This window comes from Poecile atricapillus, chromosome 1 (genome assembly GCF_030490865.1).
Source record: "Poecile atricapillus isolate bPoeAtr1 chromosome 1, bPoeAtr1.hap1, whole genome shotgun sequence".
In the NCBI taxonomy this organism is placed as follows: domain Eukaryota; kingdom Metazoa; phylum Chordata; class Aves; order Passeriformes; family Paridae; genus Poecile; species Poecile atricapillus.
Window position 1 is genome coordinate 13,139,333 of NC_081249.1, and position 17,326 is coordinate 13,156,658.

The following is a 17,326-nucleotide window of genomic DNA, read 5'->3' on the forward strand; positions in this document are numbered from 1 at the left end:
CGGGGAGCGGGCCGCCGTCGGGGCGGTGGGGTGAGGACGGGGCACGGCGTGCCACGGCAACTCCAACGCCGCCCATCCCGGACGCCCCCGACGGCTCTCCCGAGCGGTTCCGCGCCGGCTGCCGCCCCCTCGGAGCGGAGGCGGAGCGCGGCGGGAGGGGCGGGGCGGGGCGGGGGGCAGCGCGGCGACTCGGGGCGGGCGCCGATCCGGGGCGATCCGAGCCGGGCTTTGCCGGGCGCCGTCTGTCGGCGGCCGCCCGGCCTCCGGCGGGAGCCAATCAGGGGGCGGCTGCCCGCACGTGGAGCCGAGGGGACTCAAGAGCGCCGCGGCCGCCGCTCACTCCCCCCGTGACGGGCGTCCCGGCGGCACCGGGCAGCGCCGCGGGGGCGTCCGCGCCGCCGCTCCCGCCCCGGCCCCACGGCTCGGCCCCGCTGCCGCCGCCATGAGCGGCCCCTACCCGGAGGAGAGCTGCGCCGAGCGCCCCGAGTGCAAAAGTAAATCGCCAACTTTGCTGTCCTCCTACTGCATCGACAGCATCCTGGGCCGGCGGAGCCCTTGCAAGGTGCGGCTGCTCGGTACCGCGCCCACCCTGCCCGCCATCGCCGCCCGCCCCGACACCGACAAGGCCGCGCAAGGTAAGCCCCGCCGTCCCATCCCGCTCGTCCCGTCCCTTTTCCCCGGCATCGGGCGGGCCCGCCTGTGTGTTCCCCATTGCCTGCACTGCCTGCGGCTCGGTCCCGGCCCCGCTCCCCGCCTGCACCGCACGGCCGGGCACCGTTACCCGTTATCCCGTTACCGTGCTCGATAGCGGCTGCCGTGCTGCCAGGAAGCGCGGCCGGAGCCGTGCCCGGAATTCGCCACAATTCTTTCCCTGGGGGTCGGGTACCATCGCTTTAGGCTCTTCTTGCTTTCGATATAGGTGTAATTTTTTTAAACCAGAATAAATCGGTGCGAGATGTGATCTGTGTGTGGGGAAAGCCTCGCCCGTTCGCATTAAGCCTGTAATAGGTCTCGGCGAGCGAGCTGGGGCCGCGCCCGGCAGCAGCCAGGGCGGTGATAACGGGCCGCCGGCAGCCGCCGCCCCCGGCCCCAAGTTGGGAGCAGCCCCCTCCGGAGCCGCGGGGAGCCCGGATGGGCAGCTCCCATGGGCGGCCTCGCTCCCGCTTTTCCCGGCGTACACCGGCGGGCGGGATTCTTTCCTCCAAAACAAAAACCAGACTTGGGGTGTGTGGGGGAAGATTAGAGGAGGGGGGAACAAAAAAAAAAAAAAGCCAGCGGAGGAATCCCGGACCGCCGGACGGGCGCAGTGGAACAAACGCTGCCCCGCCATGTGGGATGGGGTCCGGCGCTGACCGCTCTCGGAGACGTGCCGGCGCAGGCGGGAGCTGCCAGAGCCCCCGCAGCCTGTCCCGGCCCTGAGCGGACCGCTGGGCCGGGCTCAGCGGCCGGGAGGAATTTCTTCCCAGGCTGGGAGCAGCGGCGCGGGCCAGGGCCGGCCTGAGGGACGGGGTAAGGGGTGGAAAATAGTGCACGAAGGATGCCTGAGGGACTGGGCTCTTGCCCTGGGCTCTATTCGCGCAGATCCAACTGACCGTGTCTCTCCTTCTCTTTTCCTTTCTTTCTTTCCGCACCCTTCTTCCCGCCACGCCTGCCCTCTCCGTCCGACTGTTTCGGCCGTCTACGCCACTTTCATGGCTCAGGGTCGCCTAAGGGCAGTCCCCCCTTCGAGCCGGCCGAGCTTCACCTTCCCCCCAAACTGCGCCGGCTCTACGGGCCGGGCGGGGGCCGGCTGCTGCCGCCGCGGGCGGCGGGGCCGCGCGGGGACCGGCCGGAGGGACGACCGGAGGGGGGCGCGGGCCCCGTGCCCGCCGCCGCCCCGTGGGACACGCTGAAGATCAGCCAGGCTCCCCAGGTCAGCATCAGCCGCAGCAAAAGCTACCGTGAAAACGCGCCCTTCGTGGCGCCGCCGCCCGCCCGGGACGAGCTGGGCAGCCCCGCCGCGCACGTCGAGGAACGGCCGGGCCCTGCCGCGCCGGCCGCGGAGGAGGAAGAGGAAGAAGAAGACGAAGAGATGCTGGAGGAGGACGAGGACGAGGAGGAAGAAGAGCTGGAGGACGATGAGGAGGAGGAGCTGCTGGGCGAGGACGGCGGGGGGCTGCTGAAGGATGCCCGCCGGGCCGCCACCGCGGCCCCCGGGGCGGAGGGCGGGGATCTGTCCCCCAAGGAGGAGCTGCTGCTGCACCCCGAGGACGGCGAAGGCAAGGACGGCGAGGAGAGCGTCTGCCTCTCGGCCGGCAGCGACTCCGAGGAGGGGCTGCTCAAGAGGAAGCAACGCCGCTATCGTACCACCTTCACTAGCTACCAGCTGGAGGAGCTGGAGAGGGCCTTCCAGAAAACACACTACCCCGACGTCTTCACCAGGTACCGGCGCCGGGGCCCCGGCCGAGCGCGGAGTGAGCGAACCCCAGGGAGACGGGACGGGGCCGCAGTGTGCTGTACGCCCGCTTCCAAGCCGCCCCCGGCGGCGAATCCTGCCTCGGGCACCCCCGGGCTGGGAAGAGACGGGGAACAGGGCCGGGCTCAGGGGGGACCCAGGGCCGGCAGAGCCCGGGCAGGCCCGCCTGGAGGCCGCCGGGGGCTATTTTTATCCGCTACCCACCCCTGCCCTCCCCGCGGCCGCGCCGGGATCGGTTACGCGCTGCTCGTGGGCTGGAGCCCGGCCCGGGGAAGCCCCGGCAGCAGCAGAGATCAAAGCGCCGCTGCCTAAAAATACCGGCCCGGCACGTCGGGGCCTCTCGGTGTTCGGAGTTGTCCCCAGAGAGCCCGGCGGGGCCCAGCCCGGCTCTGTCCGCACTTTCTGGGGTATTTTCCCGTTGAAAATGGGAGCTCGGTGGTGGCAGGTCTGGCTAGCGGCTGGCAAGGAGGGAGGCAGAGCCGCCAGCCCTCTCCTCGCGCTGATCGAAAACTGCAGCTCCCCCCTCCTGCCTTAAGGCTAGAGGAGGGTCGAGGCCCCAGAGTCGCACTTTTCGATCACGAAGACCCTCCCGGTTTCTCGTTTGTTTTGCCCGGGGTGCCGGGGCCGGCGTCGGAACAGGAGTGTTCACAGGGGCTTTTTTCCCCCTGGATCTCGGAGCCGCGCATCGCCCGCGGGGCTCCCCTGGGAGCGGCTGCCCGGGCTGTTCATGGACATGCCGCACTTTTTTCGTTGGTGTTTTTTTACGGCTTTGGGTTTTCCTCCAGGGCTTTTCACACCCCGAGGGCGCGGGGCTCCGGCCACGGCAGGATCCCAGTTATACTGGGAATGCTGCTCTCTAGGACACGGAGCTGATGAGCCATTTTCCAGTGCCTTAGTGTTTTCCGATTTGCCTTAATTGTGGCAATGTGAACCTCCGCGTGGCTCCGAGCTTCCCGGCTGCTGTCCCGTACACGGCCGCTGCGGCTGGAACGGGCCGAATTTGGGGAGCGGCGGGGAGGGGATGCCAAAACCCCAGAGTCCCGAGAGGCGCCCAGCTCGGTGGCCCGGAGCCGGGCCGAGGGCGGCAACAGGCGGTGTCCGCCCGCGGCCCGGCCCCGCTCGCCTCGGGCACAGGGATTTCGGGCGCGGGCGACTCGAGGTGGCCCGGGCTGACGGCGGCGTCTGTGTCTCCCCTAGGGAGGAGCTGGCCATGAGGCTCGATCTGACAGAAGCCCGAGTGCAGGTGAGTGGCGGCGGCGGGACCGGGACCGGCGCGTCCCTCGGCGGCGCCCAGGGGAAGGGTGGACCGGCCCTCCTCGGTGGCGCCCCCGGCCCCGCCGGGGCCGAGCTATCGGTTGACGAATCTCCGTGTGATTAAAACTCAGGGCTCCCGTTTCGGTTGTTAGAAACCCGCTCGGCCGCAAGTCGGGTATTTGGCTGCCATCAAATCTCCAATCGGGCTTCATAAAAGCCCACTTAGTGCTAGAACAAACAGGGCCATTTGAAGGCGAAATGTTGTTTGATTTCCTCTCTGCCTGCACAAGGAGCTGGCTAATGCTATTTGATTTCCCATTTTTGATAGCAATAAGCCTGCATTGATCTAATAGTGAGTGAGTGCAATGCTATTAAAGGTGTTTGCCGCCCCATACCAGAGTGCATTTCCCAACCCGGGTCTCATAACCAAAGAGACGATAAACATTGGGATGCCCTGATTGCCAACAGAAAACAGATGTCTCTGGGTTTGAAGCTGAGCAAATCACTTTACAGTTAAAATCGGGCGCTGATAAAGCATAATAAATTCCATATGGCTCATTTAATACACAACAGCTTCTTGCATTAGAGGGGCTAATGATGAGATTTGTCCCCTCCTTTCTGTTGACACATTTCTCCATTGTCAAACAGAGATGTGACAGCAAATCAGTATTTTCAGCTCAGGGGAACAAGTCGTGGGAAAGTTAAATAACTTTTTTAACAGAAAGACACCCCCTTTCTTTCTCCTCTATTCATGGCAGAAGATGTAATTAAGTGAATATGAATTATGAGAGTCCCTTCGTTTACCTTTGGGTGTACTCAGACTTATTAATTCAATAAGGGAGAATTGTAGTGAGGACAGCTTGCTAATTGAGTTTTAGCGAGGAGAGACGCTCCCTCCGTGCCAGGCTGTTGCCTTCTGCACGAACACAATGCCTCTTCATCGTGGGTACCCAGCTAGGCGTGCGCGGAGATCAATTCCCGCTGAACAACTGTACGGAGAGACTCGCAGCGCTGCTGCCTTTCTGCCTTCCCGGAAAGAAGGGTCTCATACTGAGCTTACAAAGCCGAACGTTACAGGAAAAACTCTGCCCACACCTGCCCTAAACGATTTACAAGTGTCTTTCTCTCAAAGTCTCTGTCTGTAGGTGCGTGTGATGGCCCCACACTTGGTTATTAAGGAAATATTTTATTTTCCTTTGAAACGTGGTTTATTTTCCTCTACCTCTCTCCTGCTTAAAGCAGTTTTATTTCACGATTTTTACTTTGTGGGAGGGGTAAAAGAGGGAAAGGACGGTAGTGCCATGGCATCCCAACTAACTTTCATAAAATAGATCTTAAAAGGGCAGCCTTGAAATCTATATTTGCTGCTTTGGTTGCCTCACAAATTATTTCTTCATTTCAGTTGTCAGTGAAATTACGACTTTTTTCCCTCTCTTTAAATCTGAAGGAAAAAAGTCTACGATTCCCAAACGATATAATTTGTAAACATGCCCTTTAACGAAAAAAAAAAAAAAAAAAAAAAAGTCGCGGTGTGGGTGTGAGTGCGGAATAATTCCCGCACAGTCCCCCTGGGAAATCGTATTGCCGCTGCTCCAGCGCTGCGGGAGCCGCCCTCCCGCTCCGACATCTGCCCGCACCGCCAACCTGCCGCAAAGGCGTGCGGGGGTGTTGAAGTGCTGTGCCCCTCCGGGAGCCAGGGCCCACGACAGGGCCAGGGGTGTCACCGAAAGCCGCGTGTCGGCCCCCGGCGTGGGTCGGCACAGCCCGGGGCTCAGCGCGGCACCGCCACACGTGGGCCCCGCGGGCCGGCCCCTTTTGGGGTGATCCCGCTTCGGGGGCGGCGGAGGAGCGGTCGCCGTGGGGCCGGTGCGGGGCTCCTGTGGAGCTCGCCGCTCCGAGGGCGCGGGCAGGCGTATTAAAACCGGTTTTTCTTTTGGCTTTCAGGTATGGTTCCAGAACCGTAGGGCTAAGTGGCGGAAGAGGGAAAAGGCTGGGGCTCAGACACACCCCCCAGGTTTGCCTTTCCCTGGTCCCCTGTCAGCAACTCACCCCCTCAGTCCATACCTTGATGCTAGTCCTTTCCCTCCTCATCACCCAGCTCTAGACTCCGCCTGGACCGCCGCCGCAGCCGCGGCCGCCGCCTTCCCCAGCCTGCCGCCGCCGCCCCCCGGCTCCGCGGCGCTGCCCCCCGGCGGGACCCCGCTCGGCCTCGGCACCTTCCTGGGCGCGGCCGTGTTCCGCCACCCCGCCTTCATCAGCCCCGCCTTCGGCAGGTACCGCCCGCCGCGCGCGCCCGGCACCGGGGGGTCCTGGGGCGGGGGCGCCGGGAAGCGCGCGAGGGGCCGCGCGCGCGGGGGGGATCGCGGCCCCACGCGGGGCCCGCCGCGCGCGGCCGCCCCGCCGTTCGAACTTGGAGCGCCTGGCAGCCGCCGCCGATTGGGCGCCGCGCGGGTCACGTGCCGCCGCCGCGGCCGCTCATTGGGCGGGGGCGGCTCCCCCGCGCGGCCGCGGGCTCCCCGTGGGGGCGGCCGGGCCGCGGCGGTCGCGGGAGCCCCGGGCGGGCCCGCGGGGCAGGGACGGGGCAGGGCCCCCGAGGGACAGGCCCGCGGAAAGCGGTGCTCCCACGCAGATACTAAATCCTTGAGTGGGTTTTCCTGCGTGCACGCGTGGCCTCTGCCTTGCTAGGGGCGGGGGCTGCTGGTATTTGGCCGTTCGGGATGAACAGAAGCCGCGATATCCCGGGCGCCGTGAGCCGCTCCACCCGCGGGGGGACCGTCAGGGACAGACTTTTAGTCGCGGGCACGAGTGGGGCTGAGCAGCTTGCACGGGTTTGCGTCGGGACGAGCTCCCGCGGGAGCCGCGGTCCGTCCTACGCTCCTCCGGGCGGAGAGTCCGCGGGCGAAGTGCGGGAAGCGTCGGGCGGCTCCGGCAGCGCTGCCTGCCAGGACCGGGGGCCTCCCCCCGCGCATCCCCCTGTCGGGCGGCTGCAGCCTCCGGCCACTGCCGCCCTGGCCGTGGCAACGGCGGACCAGGGAGGACCAGGCTCAGCGATTTTTCCTCCCTTTCTCTTTCCCGCTCGAAAAAATCTTTTGCCGGGTATTTCCAGCAAGTCCCTGTCCCCTCGCGTCCGCGCTTGTCGGGAAGGAGGCGAGCGGGGCCGTGCGGAGCCGGCGGTCCCCGGCGCGGCGGTGACGGCCGTCTCTGCTTCCTTTGCAGGCTCTTTTCCACCATGTCCCCCTTGGGCAGCGCCTCCAGCGCCGCGGCCCTGCTGCGGCAGCCGGCGCCGGCCGCCGAGGGCGCGGTGGGCTCGGCGGGGCTGGGGGACCCGGCCAGCGCCGCCGCCGACCGGCGGGCATCCAGCATCGCCGCCCTGCGGCTGAAGGCCAAGGAACACGCCGCCCAGCTCACCCAGCTCAACATCCTCCCCGGGAACAGCACGGGGAAAGAGGTGTGCTAAGGCACGGCTGCCGTCCGCGGCGGGCGGGTTAGGTTTTTTTTTTTAGGGGGGAGAGAAAAAACAGAGAGGGAGAGGAGAGTAAATACGCGAATCAATAAAGGTCACCTCAAACAGCATGAATCAAGACCAAACGGGGGGAAAAGTAATAATGATTTTTTAAAAAAAGAGGACCAGCAGCTGAGACTGTAGTAGGTTCTCAAGTTAGGAACTTGGAGAAAGCAAATGCCTCTCGCATCAGCCCTCACACGAGTGAAACGACACTTAAAACCTCCTGAATAAGTCACTCCTTGGCTGGCACATTTCTTCAATGTACGATGTGTCCATTTCCTCTGTGAACATTAGGGGAGAGAAAAAAAAAGTAAAAAAAAAAAAAAAAAAACAGAAAAAAAAAAGCCCTAATAAAAGTTACTATATATTAGCGTTTCGTACACTAAATATTTTTCCTTCTGTTTATCTGGCAAGAAAAAAAAAAAAAAGAAATAGAATTGTAATTAAGAAAGTGAAAAACAAACAAACAAAAAAAAACAAACAATAGAGAAGCTAAGAGAGGGGGAAAGCTACCCACATCTTCTTAAAATAACATCCTAGGATGTTAAGTTGGTCATTTAGAAGCGCTGGAGAACTATTTTACATGTTGCAACGAGCTGCATATGCTAACCAAGGATGCTGCCAGTGCAGACTGAAAGTAAATTTGATGCTGTAAGATAACCAGTGCACTTAGGGGAAAGGGTATATCTTTTTCTTGTTATATTCTTTATCACTACACCAACCAAGGTTTTTATATCAAACCAAAGGGAAATACACTGCTAGAATATGGACTGTTTAAGTCACTAAACTGTGATTATTGATTCTGTACATACCATTGTTATAAAAAAAGAACAGAGCTTTGTATATTTGAAAAGTTATAAAACAATTGCACTCAGTGTAGTGTTGTAAAAGTTTGTCATTCTGTAGATTCTTACTGTGTTGTAGATATAATAGGGTTCCTAGACAAATATTTATGTACAAACTCTTTATTTAACTTATTAACTGTAGAGGTTTCTGAAACCCTCAAGAGGCGATGGTACAGTACTTTTTCGTGTAATGTCGTTATTGTTAACACTTTTCCTTGCTATCCGGTGGAGAAGTGCCACATTCAGAAAATAAACAAAAATATATGTTTAACAAAAAAAAGAAAAAAAAAAAGAAAAAAGAAAAAAAAAAAAAGGGATCAAAAGGAAAAGCAAAAAACCCGGTCCTTGCGGGGGCTGCGGGCACACCTGCCGCGCTGCGGGCGGCCGGGGCCGGGGGCGGCCGGAGCTGAGCCCCGCCAGCCTCAGCTCCGGGACCCCCCCGCGGGGTCTGGGTGGGCGCGGGTCCCTCGAGTGGGGCGGCGGCCAGAGCTCGGGCGTGCCGGGGAAGCAAGGTGCCGGCAGCCCCGTTTGCGAGGGGATTCGCGGATCGCGAGATCGGGTGGGGCACCCACTGCCGCACTTGTCCGCCTCTGTTCCGGGTACCGTGGCGTGTCCCCTCAGCTCCCCAGGCTGGGGTGCTCTGGGGTCGTCTCCTGGTGCCAGCGACCCCAGAGCGCGGGGAGCCGCCCCACGCTCCCCCGGCACTCGCCGGGCGGGGACGAGGCAGCCCCAGGCTCCGCCGCTGCCCAAAGTCGGGGCGGGGGGAGAAAATCTGGAATTTTGGGGAGCGCTTGGCCACCCCCCGCACTTTTGGGGTCACAAAAGTTTCTCTGCGCCTGCCCCTTCGTTCTCCTCGAGGTGAACTTCCGTTTCTTCCCTCTTCCTTTATTACCGCCTGGGTGGTTTTCTTCCTCATCTTGTTGTTGTTATTTTTCCTTCTCTGCTTTTTTTTTTTTGGGGGGGGGGGGTGGGAGGGTGGCGATTGTTTGTTTGTTTGGGTTGTTTTGGGGACTCAGCGCTCCCCTCTGCCTCTTCCACGGAGCAGGGCCCGAAATGCGGGGAGCCCCCCGGCCGCACTCCCCGGGGCCCTTCCCCGGCCCTGATGACTCCTGGTCCGCCCCGGCCAAACCCCGGCCCCCGGACGGGCCGTCGGAGCACTGGGGTGCGGGCTTCTTTTTTTGGGTGACTCGGTCTAATCGCGGCAGCGCTCCACAACGGCGGGCTGGGCCCGGAGAAGAGCCCACGGGCACACCGAGGGGGCCCGGCCCGGCGGGCGGCTCCGCGGGGAGACTCCGGCTCCGGGAGCCACCGGCCGGGAAGCGCCGCTGGAGCGAGCACCGCGCGTGGGAGCCCGCCGCGACCCTTCCCCCAGCTCCCCCTCCACTCACGGCGTTTCATATCCCACACCCCCGACCCTGCCCGCCCCCAGCCGTATTTTTGAGTTCTAAAAACCCACCATAGGCGCGAAAAAAAATTTATGGGAAAAATAAGGTTTGTTCCTTGGACGTTATTAACAGTGAAGCCTGAAATATACATTTTTGCCTCAAAGAAAAGGGAATCATTATCAAGCCATTAGGCATTAAGAAATGTCATTCAGTCATTTTTATTCATTCTGCTGAAATCTTCGTAAAAGCCCGAATCATACTTCTGCAAGCAGCAATTTTGTTAATCCAGGGGGTTATTACTCTGGTCCCTTATTAGGATCTATACTGCTGCCAAGCAATCCTATAACCTTCTCAAAAGAAGTTTACCTCCGTGTTATAAAACCAGTAGTGGTATTTATACTGTGCAATAATTAGTGTATTACCTGAATCCGCTAACAGGTTCATTTTATCTCCGCACAAAACCCCTAGTCTGCTTATAGAAAGCTTGTGCCTCCTTTGGTGCTGTTAAAGTGGTGAAAGAGTGAATGAAGGCTGGTAGCACTTTCTCCTTTCGCCGTGCCTTAATTCCCATCTCTTTTTGCTCTCATCCAATTAGTGCAGTGTATTAAGCGGTTTATCATCTCATAGTCAGCTATTGAGAGAAACAAGGCGAACACTTTGCAATAGAGCCTGCTCTCCTTTGACACCCTCAGGTACTTACATATTCCACTGTGCTATGAATAATAGAGGAAGAATAGAGCGCTAATTCCCTCATCAAAGAATGCCTTGTCTGCTGCTTTGCTCAACAACACCATTCTGATCAAAAGAAAAGCAATAAAGCTTAGCATAACAAAACGAAACCTACTTATTAGCTTAGTGGTTAAATTAATGCAGAGCCGCTGCTATTCAAAACCAAGGTTTGAAAACAGCCTCCAACAACCTGATAATGCTGCCTTCGGGATGAAGGAATTTTAATCTGAAATTTGAAGCTGGCACAGATGAGTTAATCTATTAAACTGCTATAAGGAGGGTGCGGGAGAACTATTCAATTAAGGCACATTTAAGGTGCCCTGCAGTAGACGGGGATGGATTCGAAGGGGAAGATGTGCTCCGCTTCGGCCTTAGAAAACTGCCTTTGGCGGCGAAAAGAGGGATTTTGGCACAGCAGCAACCGTGTTTGCGGATGGGAATTCTTTTTCACATCGCATATGTCATCAGCGAAACCTGGCCACCGGCTTCATATATCAACACTCCTCTTCCCCAACTGCAAATAAATACAAATAAACACAAACCTTAATTTTAACAGCACGGGGTGGGGGAGGGGGATATGAGGAGGAAAAGGAAGGGAAGGCGATTCAGGCCAGACCAGCCTCAGAATGCAAACCTCCGAACTTCAGTCTTTCCCAAATTATTTACAGCGCAGCATTTACCAGCTCCATTTAATATTAAATGCTATAAAGATGATTTTGCATTTCCCAGCCTTTCTGAGGGGCCAAGACGAGGCACGGTGCCCAGAGTTGATTAGAGAGGGAGAGGGGAGGGGAAAAAAAATCCGGTTTTTACTCCTTGCCAAGACTTCAGCTCTGATCTGACCAGCTTTGCTGAGAGGAATCAAAAAAAGCCTCCAATTGGGGTAAAAGCCCTCATTTCCCATCCTCAACCTGCCTGGACTGTGGATGGCCGGGGTGGCGGGGGCTCCGGGGCTGTGCCACTCTCTGCTCCTCTGCCTCGCTGTGTGCGGGGAACAGCCCCTCGCAGGGCCACTCTGTGCTGCTGCACCCTACACAGTCATTCCACAACACTCTCATTTAATCTAAACATCCCTAAACTTGCAAATTAACAGGCTCTTCAGCTGTAATTATACAGATACATACAAGTGCCACAAGGTCAGGTTATGCCATATCTATCCATTTTATTTGTATACCTAATGTTTGGAGGAGAAAGTCACACTTTTCACATTCCTGAGGCATTCTACCCAGTCAATACCAGTAGTATCTTCATAATCCTAATTGGGCTGGACACAAAAAAATCTAAAAATCCCTGCATGAAATTACAAGAAACCAGAATCTTTTGAAGTTCTGCGACTTCAGTACATCATCTTGGCAGCAACATCTTCTTTTCCAAGACAAGACTCCAAATAAAGTCTGTTTTACAGTATTAACCCAACTAAACATATTGGAAGGATCGATAGCTCACCAGGGTGGGACAACACCTGCACAACACCAGAGACTGCACAGGTTCCATTTCTCACTGTAGTGATTCCATGTGAGCAGAAATGAAAGGGTTTAGTTCCAAAAGTTGCTAGGAAGATGACTGTGCATTTAGGCATATTCAAACTGACACTACCCATACTGACACACAGCCTCTTCCAAATGCTACTCTGGGGACAAATGAATGTCATAAAATACTCTGAACACAAATAGACACATGTATCCCTCCTGTGCCCAACATGTTCATGCTGATCCTCTTACTTTTTCTTCAAGTTTCCTTTGGTAATGGCAGTTCATCCTAAAAACAGACACACAAGCAATTCTGTAAGACCAGGAAAAGTCCAGAGCAGTATGACCTAACATGGACTTATTTTCAACCATCAAACCATAGAATCAAATTCTCTTTTACTAGAAAACTTTATTTTTATTCAAGTGTGAAAAAACTTTACATTTTATACTGTTCAAGATTTAAAAGCCATTTTTTATAACCTTACATTAATATATCACATTGCAAACCTAACAGTGAACAGAGTACAACAATATTTTGTGTACAAAAGCATGTACCCAAATTTATTCTCTTGTCATATCTGCTTGTCAATTTATTAGAAGTAAATGAAAAATACATTTGTTTGTAAAAACTGTAAAACCTCCAACATAGTAATTATTACAGAACAGTAACTATGATTTGCTGCTTACCATTCCCGTTATTGGTTACAATGCCATCCCAAAAATATTTTTCCCTATCGATTGCTTACTTTCAAATACTTTGAAATGAAACACATTTATATCCTCTGTATGTGTGAAATGGGTTTTGTTCATGTGCATGTCTTTACATCCACACAGAAATTTTCAACGTTGCAAAATACTATGCTTAAAGATGCCTGGAAAAACTCCTAATAAAAAGATGGTCCCTATTTTTAGCACCTCCAGGTTTCAGTCGTTCCTGAATGAATTTCAAAGTAAAGCATCCCTACCTCTTTTCAGAAGGTAATAGGACATTTAAATGCATTTAGGTTTAGTATTGTTTTTAATTGGTATGTTTATGATCAGGAAGAAGATAAACCGTGAAAAGGCAAAACATTAGTGCTCCTACTGAGACCTCTACTAACCTCTCTTCCTGAGAGCACCTCTAGTAAATACCCTGGAGCAAAGTCTAGGATCACTTACATTCCAGCAACTCTCACTGGGAATTATCCAATTAAAGCAGCAATTCCCCCACCCCCTTTTCCCTCATCGGTCTAAATACACAACAAAAAATATTGCAAAAATCAACTACTCCATATTTTAATAACCCTGGTTTCTCAATGAAGACAGGAAGATAAAAAACACCTTGAATACTTCATATCCATGAGAATCATACATCCTGTTTTCATCTCCCATTTTTCCTCCTCCAAAGAGACAAGATTATTAAAACATCATTGTACATACTGAAATAAAGTATCACTGAAGAGATCATTACTGATAAACAAGGGACTAGCCTCCCTCCATTTTTAATCAATCATTGTCTTTCAGTACTGGAGTCTCCCACAGATCTTCCTATACTGACAGTGAAGAGTTTGCCGAGGTTCACTTCTGAGTAGGCACTCATGGACAGGCATTTGTCTACAGTGCTCTTCAGTCTTTTGTAGGCCTCAGAGACTTCCCTCCTGACTGGCTTCTTCTTCAAATACTCTAGAAGAACAAAGAGCAAAAACCCAAAAAACAGAGAGGGATTAAATGACCAAAAAAAAGACAGGATTTTTGCATTCATTAGACTGTGAATCAAGGCATTTTAAAACGAGGTGAATGTTGTAGTTAGCAATGAGCACATTTGTGGCAAGCTCTCCCACGTTCTGCTGCATTCCCTGTCTTTCCTGCATGAGTTGATGAGGGGCTGTGGTGAACCTTGGCCAGGGAGCCAAGGCTGAAGCTTCCTCAGCCCCACCAGCACAGGAGCAATGGGAAAACTGGCAAGAGACACCCTTAGTCCAGTTTTGTCATCTAGCTGGAGTGACATGAGGGTTCGCTAAGCCACAGCAGAGAAAGTAAGCAATAGCTGGGCTGGCTCTGAAAGGATCTCATTTAAAGGGGGCAGGTGCCTTTACTTAGTGAGAACTATCCACAGTCCCCAGGGGTTGGAAGCAGGGAGAGATTCTGCCCCAGGGTGGCTTCAGAAGTGAAGGAGATCACAATTCATGTCCATTCATGTCCCTCATCCCTGCTGTAACTACTGGCACTGGCCACAACCTGGGACAGACTTATCACCAGTCTTGTGTGTTCTCAAGTGCACCTTGTATGCAGGATGGGAATTGCCATCCTCAGCGCTACGGAGGCATTGGAAGGAAAAGGGAAGTAGAAGAAACAGAGGAAATTTCATGCTACATTACCCTGAAATGGAGAGACCCCCAGTATCTCAAACAGGAGATGTCAGGTTCACCTGACACAAGAATGAAGAGGCTCCCAAACACTTGGTAAGAGATGTCTGGAGGACAAGACATTTACTCACCTGTACCTTTATGTGTGTGCCAAGTCATGTGCATGAGTCTGTACATATTTCAGCAGCAAAGACCAAGCTGTTCTATTTCTGTTAGGGATTTTTTTGTTAAATTTTATGCCATTAAAAAAAAAAAAAACAAACCATCCAAGGGATTTTGTTTGGGTGATTGTAAGCGGTGGGCAAAGACTAGAAGAGCAGAATATTCCACTACTCTATTATACAGCAATACCAAGCAGATGCAGATCTGGTGCAGTTGTGCTATTTTCCAACCAACTCCACATTCTAGAAACACCAGCTCCTACCCAAAAGCCTGTTCCTGCCGCTACACCTTGCAACACTGGAGAGCACACACACTGCAAAACAAGGTGCCCTCCCAGGCAGCTTCCCTGCTTTTAGACTGGAGGGACTCCAGGTCTAGCAGAACTAGGAGAGCACAGCACAGGTACTCAGAGGTCAAGATCTGAAGCCACTGAGGTGCAAGGTAACACATCTGTCTGGTGAGCAACCAACACCATTCTTCTATTGCTCATTAGCTTCGCCTGAAAGCTGTTGCCTCACTTCTTCCTGACACCATCACAACCCTCCTTGTCCTTTGAATATGTAACAGAGGAGCCTCCATCTCCTCTCTAACAGTTTTTACTCTACAGCACAAGTTGATGAAAAACCAAGTGTCTCTAAAAACAGTGGAGTTTATTTAAGAAAAGGTTTTCAGGGAGAGGGACACCCTGCTTTTTTGAGTCTTATCTGTATAAGGGATGAAATGACTCCTTTTTTTGACAACTCACCTCTGGAATGTGACTGAGATGAAGGTGCCCCATCAGACACAGCTTCATTTCAGCAGCCAAGTCAAGGACTGCTACATGAGAAGATGGCAGGGATGGGAAGTATGGTGACAGAAAAAGCTATTACAATTTTGAGGTTTGTGACTTTCTCCTCCCTGAGGATTTACAGATATTTCTGCAGAGCCTCAGATGTTGTAGTATGAGCTCAGCAGACTAGCTCTGGATATAATACAAACAGCAATGTTTTACTGAGAAATTGCCACCTGCTTAGGTTTTTCATGTTATTCACAAAGTTCCACTGAAGTCAACTGCTTTGCATGAAGCTATCAACCCTTCAAAAATTAAATTAAAATTTAAATTAGCGATGCCTGAGTAAGTGAATACATTGATTAAAAGCACTTTGATAAGCACCTTTCACACATTGTTGTGAAGAAGTTATGTATTGTGCTGTCACATTCAGTTTTGTGTCTGGGCAGTAAGCAAACAGAGGAAGCTACCTTGTTGAAGACACCAAATTTTTACTGTTACACAGACAGTAATGACTAAAAGTCTATTAGCAGAATTGAATTTTCCTTGAACTACAACTCCAATACAATAAAAGCTTGATTATGTGAATCTGCTCATTAGCAGGCTGAAGTCACTATGGCATAAACACATTTAACGATTCTGAAACTATTTAGATATAGGGTTAAATTAAACAAACCTTGAAAATTGTCTTAACCACATCCATAAAAACACCAATCCCACTTTGCCACAAATTAAGCTCTAACTTGTTTATGTATTTTCAAGATTAATGATACAGTAAGTTCACTTGCAACTGCTCACATTAGCCAAACCACGCTCTTTATACCAAGGAACTGTGGAAAATACCATCTTTATACCTCAAAACTAGGCCAAAATAGTTTAAAGTTTCCTGGAGCTCAGGAGGGACCAAGGTAAAATACATCAATGCGAACAGCTGGCACATGTGAACAGAGCAGGAAGGCACATTAATCATTAGAACATTGAGGCAAACAATACACCAGGGCTGAGAGTAGGGAGCAGAAATACAGACCCGTGTACAGCTCCAATTCAGGCCTCAGGGCTCCAGCCATCCCACTAACAGAGCTCCCAGCTCCCCCCAACATTAAATCTAACTCCAATTATATGCAATAACCTTTCTGACAGTATGCTTCAAACATTTCTTAGATGCAATTACCCTTGTAGAGGCAGGCAGGAAAGGGTGGACTGAAAAAAAGGAGAAATATGAGGGGCCTCGTTGAAGTAATGAGGCCAATTTTAAGTTTCAATTATAAGAGAATGGGAGCTGGGAGCTCCAGGAGGAGAGGCAGGCAGAGCTGTGTCTGCAGCACCATGCATTTGAATGACACAAGTGCATCTGATGACTGGGGAGAAGAGATTTAAAGAACTGTAGTAATACAGAGCAGGGGGAGATGAGAGAGGACACAGCTCCTGATGTGTTTACCTCCTTTGCTGATGGGATATTGACTTTTCCCACCAGGTTGGTTAGAAAGGGGACTATTTACGCTGCCACACAGCAGAGTAAGAATGACAACCAGCATCACTCTGTGCTCCTCTGAGTAAAAGACAACTGTGACCGTTGTATATCACACAGCCAGTCAATACCTTTGAGTTACCACACCATCCAACTTAGAGATGCATATAAGAGCTCTTACTTTCTTCCTAAATGAGAATTTAATCAATAACATGCCTAAGGCCTTCTGAAAACTAAGCTATACAAACTGACTGAAATTGCCTTTTAGTACTCACATTCTGAAATAGTTCTATATCCATTATCACCCCATCATTGTTTCAGCAACATCCAAGTTCAGTGGTAATGAGCAATCTTTTAGGATGACCACTGTTGCAGAATGTACACATAGCTATACATAATGAGGTATATTTATACACATGCAGAGCATAAAAGACACTATCAAAACAAATATAAAAGTTAAAAATGCAATTATTTTAATAGAAATAAATAAAGAAGATGTGTTTCTAACTGTATACAAGTAAAATTCAGGTACTGTATTTTCTGAAGTTAGTAAATCACTGACTCTGGTAAATATTACAGAATTATACCACCAAGCATGCAGGTAATCCCTCCTTCCACTTCCCAGCATAACTGCTCCCTCCTTCCCTTCACAAAACACAGTCTCAACTTCTGGATATCCCTGTCAAATTCAGCACTCCATCCAAATCCTTGTTTAGCTACCTAGGTACATTTTTATACTATTAAGGAAAAATAAAAAAAATAAAATTTAATGGTTCCTGAAATCCATTTACCCATGCTGCTGTTCAGATGTTGGAAGCAAGGATGAAAATATTTGGCGGTTATCTATACCCAACTGCTTGTCTTCCATTTAATGCAATTTCTCTTAATTTCTATTAAAATGATGCTGAGTAACCTGATAGCCACGATCAAGAACTTTAAT

General features: G+C 52.5%; 2 protein-coding genes across 5 annotated transcripts in view; one reads left to right on the forward strand and one right to left on the reverse strand.

Moving 5' to 3' along the window:
- The first annotated feature begins 338 nt into the window (after nucleotides 1-338).
- Nucleotides 339-8,237, forward strand: ARX (aristaless related homeobox). 3 transcript variants are annotated; one of them, XM_058828417.1, is made up of 6 exons: nucleotides 339-635; nucleotides 1,701-2,421; nucleotides 3,653-3,698; nucleotides 5,654-5,723; nucleotides 5,808-5,982; nucleotides 6,926-8,237. In XM_058828417.1, exons 1-6 carry the CDS (start codon nucleotides 443-445, stop codon nucleotides 7,164-7,166), a joined length of 1,446 nt encoding a protein of 481 aa, XP_058684400.1. In that variant the 5' UTR covers nucleotides 339-442; the 3' UTR covers nucleotides 7,167-8,237. The 3 variants fall into 3 exon arrangements, with proteins under 3 accessions (XP_058684400.1, XP_058684399.1, XP_058684409.1); XM_058828416.1 differs by having other exon boundaries at nucleotides 5,654-5,982; XM_058828426.1 differs by lacking the exons at nucleotides 5,654-5,723; nucleotides 5,808-5,982.
- Nucleotides 8,238-11,303: 3,066 nt separating this feature from the next.
- POLA1 (DNA polymerase alpha 1, catalytic subunit) overlaps nucleotides 11,304-17,326 on the reverse strand; it is a 185,875-nt gene continuing 179,852 nt past the window's right edge. Inside the window, exon 37 of one of the 2 annotated variants that reach the window (XM_058854715.1) lies at nucleotides 11,304-13,304. In XM_058854715.1, the coding sequence (XP_058710698.1) occupies nucleotides 13,132-13,304 (173 nt within the window). In that variant the 3' untranslated portion in view covers nucleotides 11,304-13,131. The remainder of the gene's footprint in view (nucleotides 13,305-17,326) is intronic. The other variant, XM_058854724.1, reaches the window with a different exon arrangement.

Coding starts and splice junctions, on each gene's coding strand:
- ARX (XM_058828416.1), top strand. CDS start 443: ATGAGCGGCCCCTACCCGGAGGAGAGCTGCGCCGAGCGCCCCGAGTGC. Junction 636..1,700: donor CACCGACAAGGCCGCGCAAG/GTAAGCCCCGCC, acceptor TTCATGGCTCAG/GGTCGCCTAAGGGCAGTCCC. Junction 5,983..6,925: donor ATCAGCCCCGCCTTCGGCAG/GTACCGCCCGCC, acceptor CTTCCTTTGCAG/GCTCTTTTCCACCATGTCCC.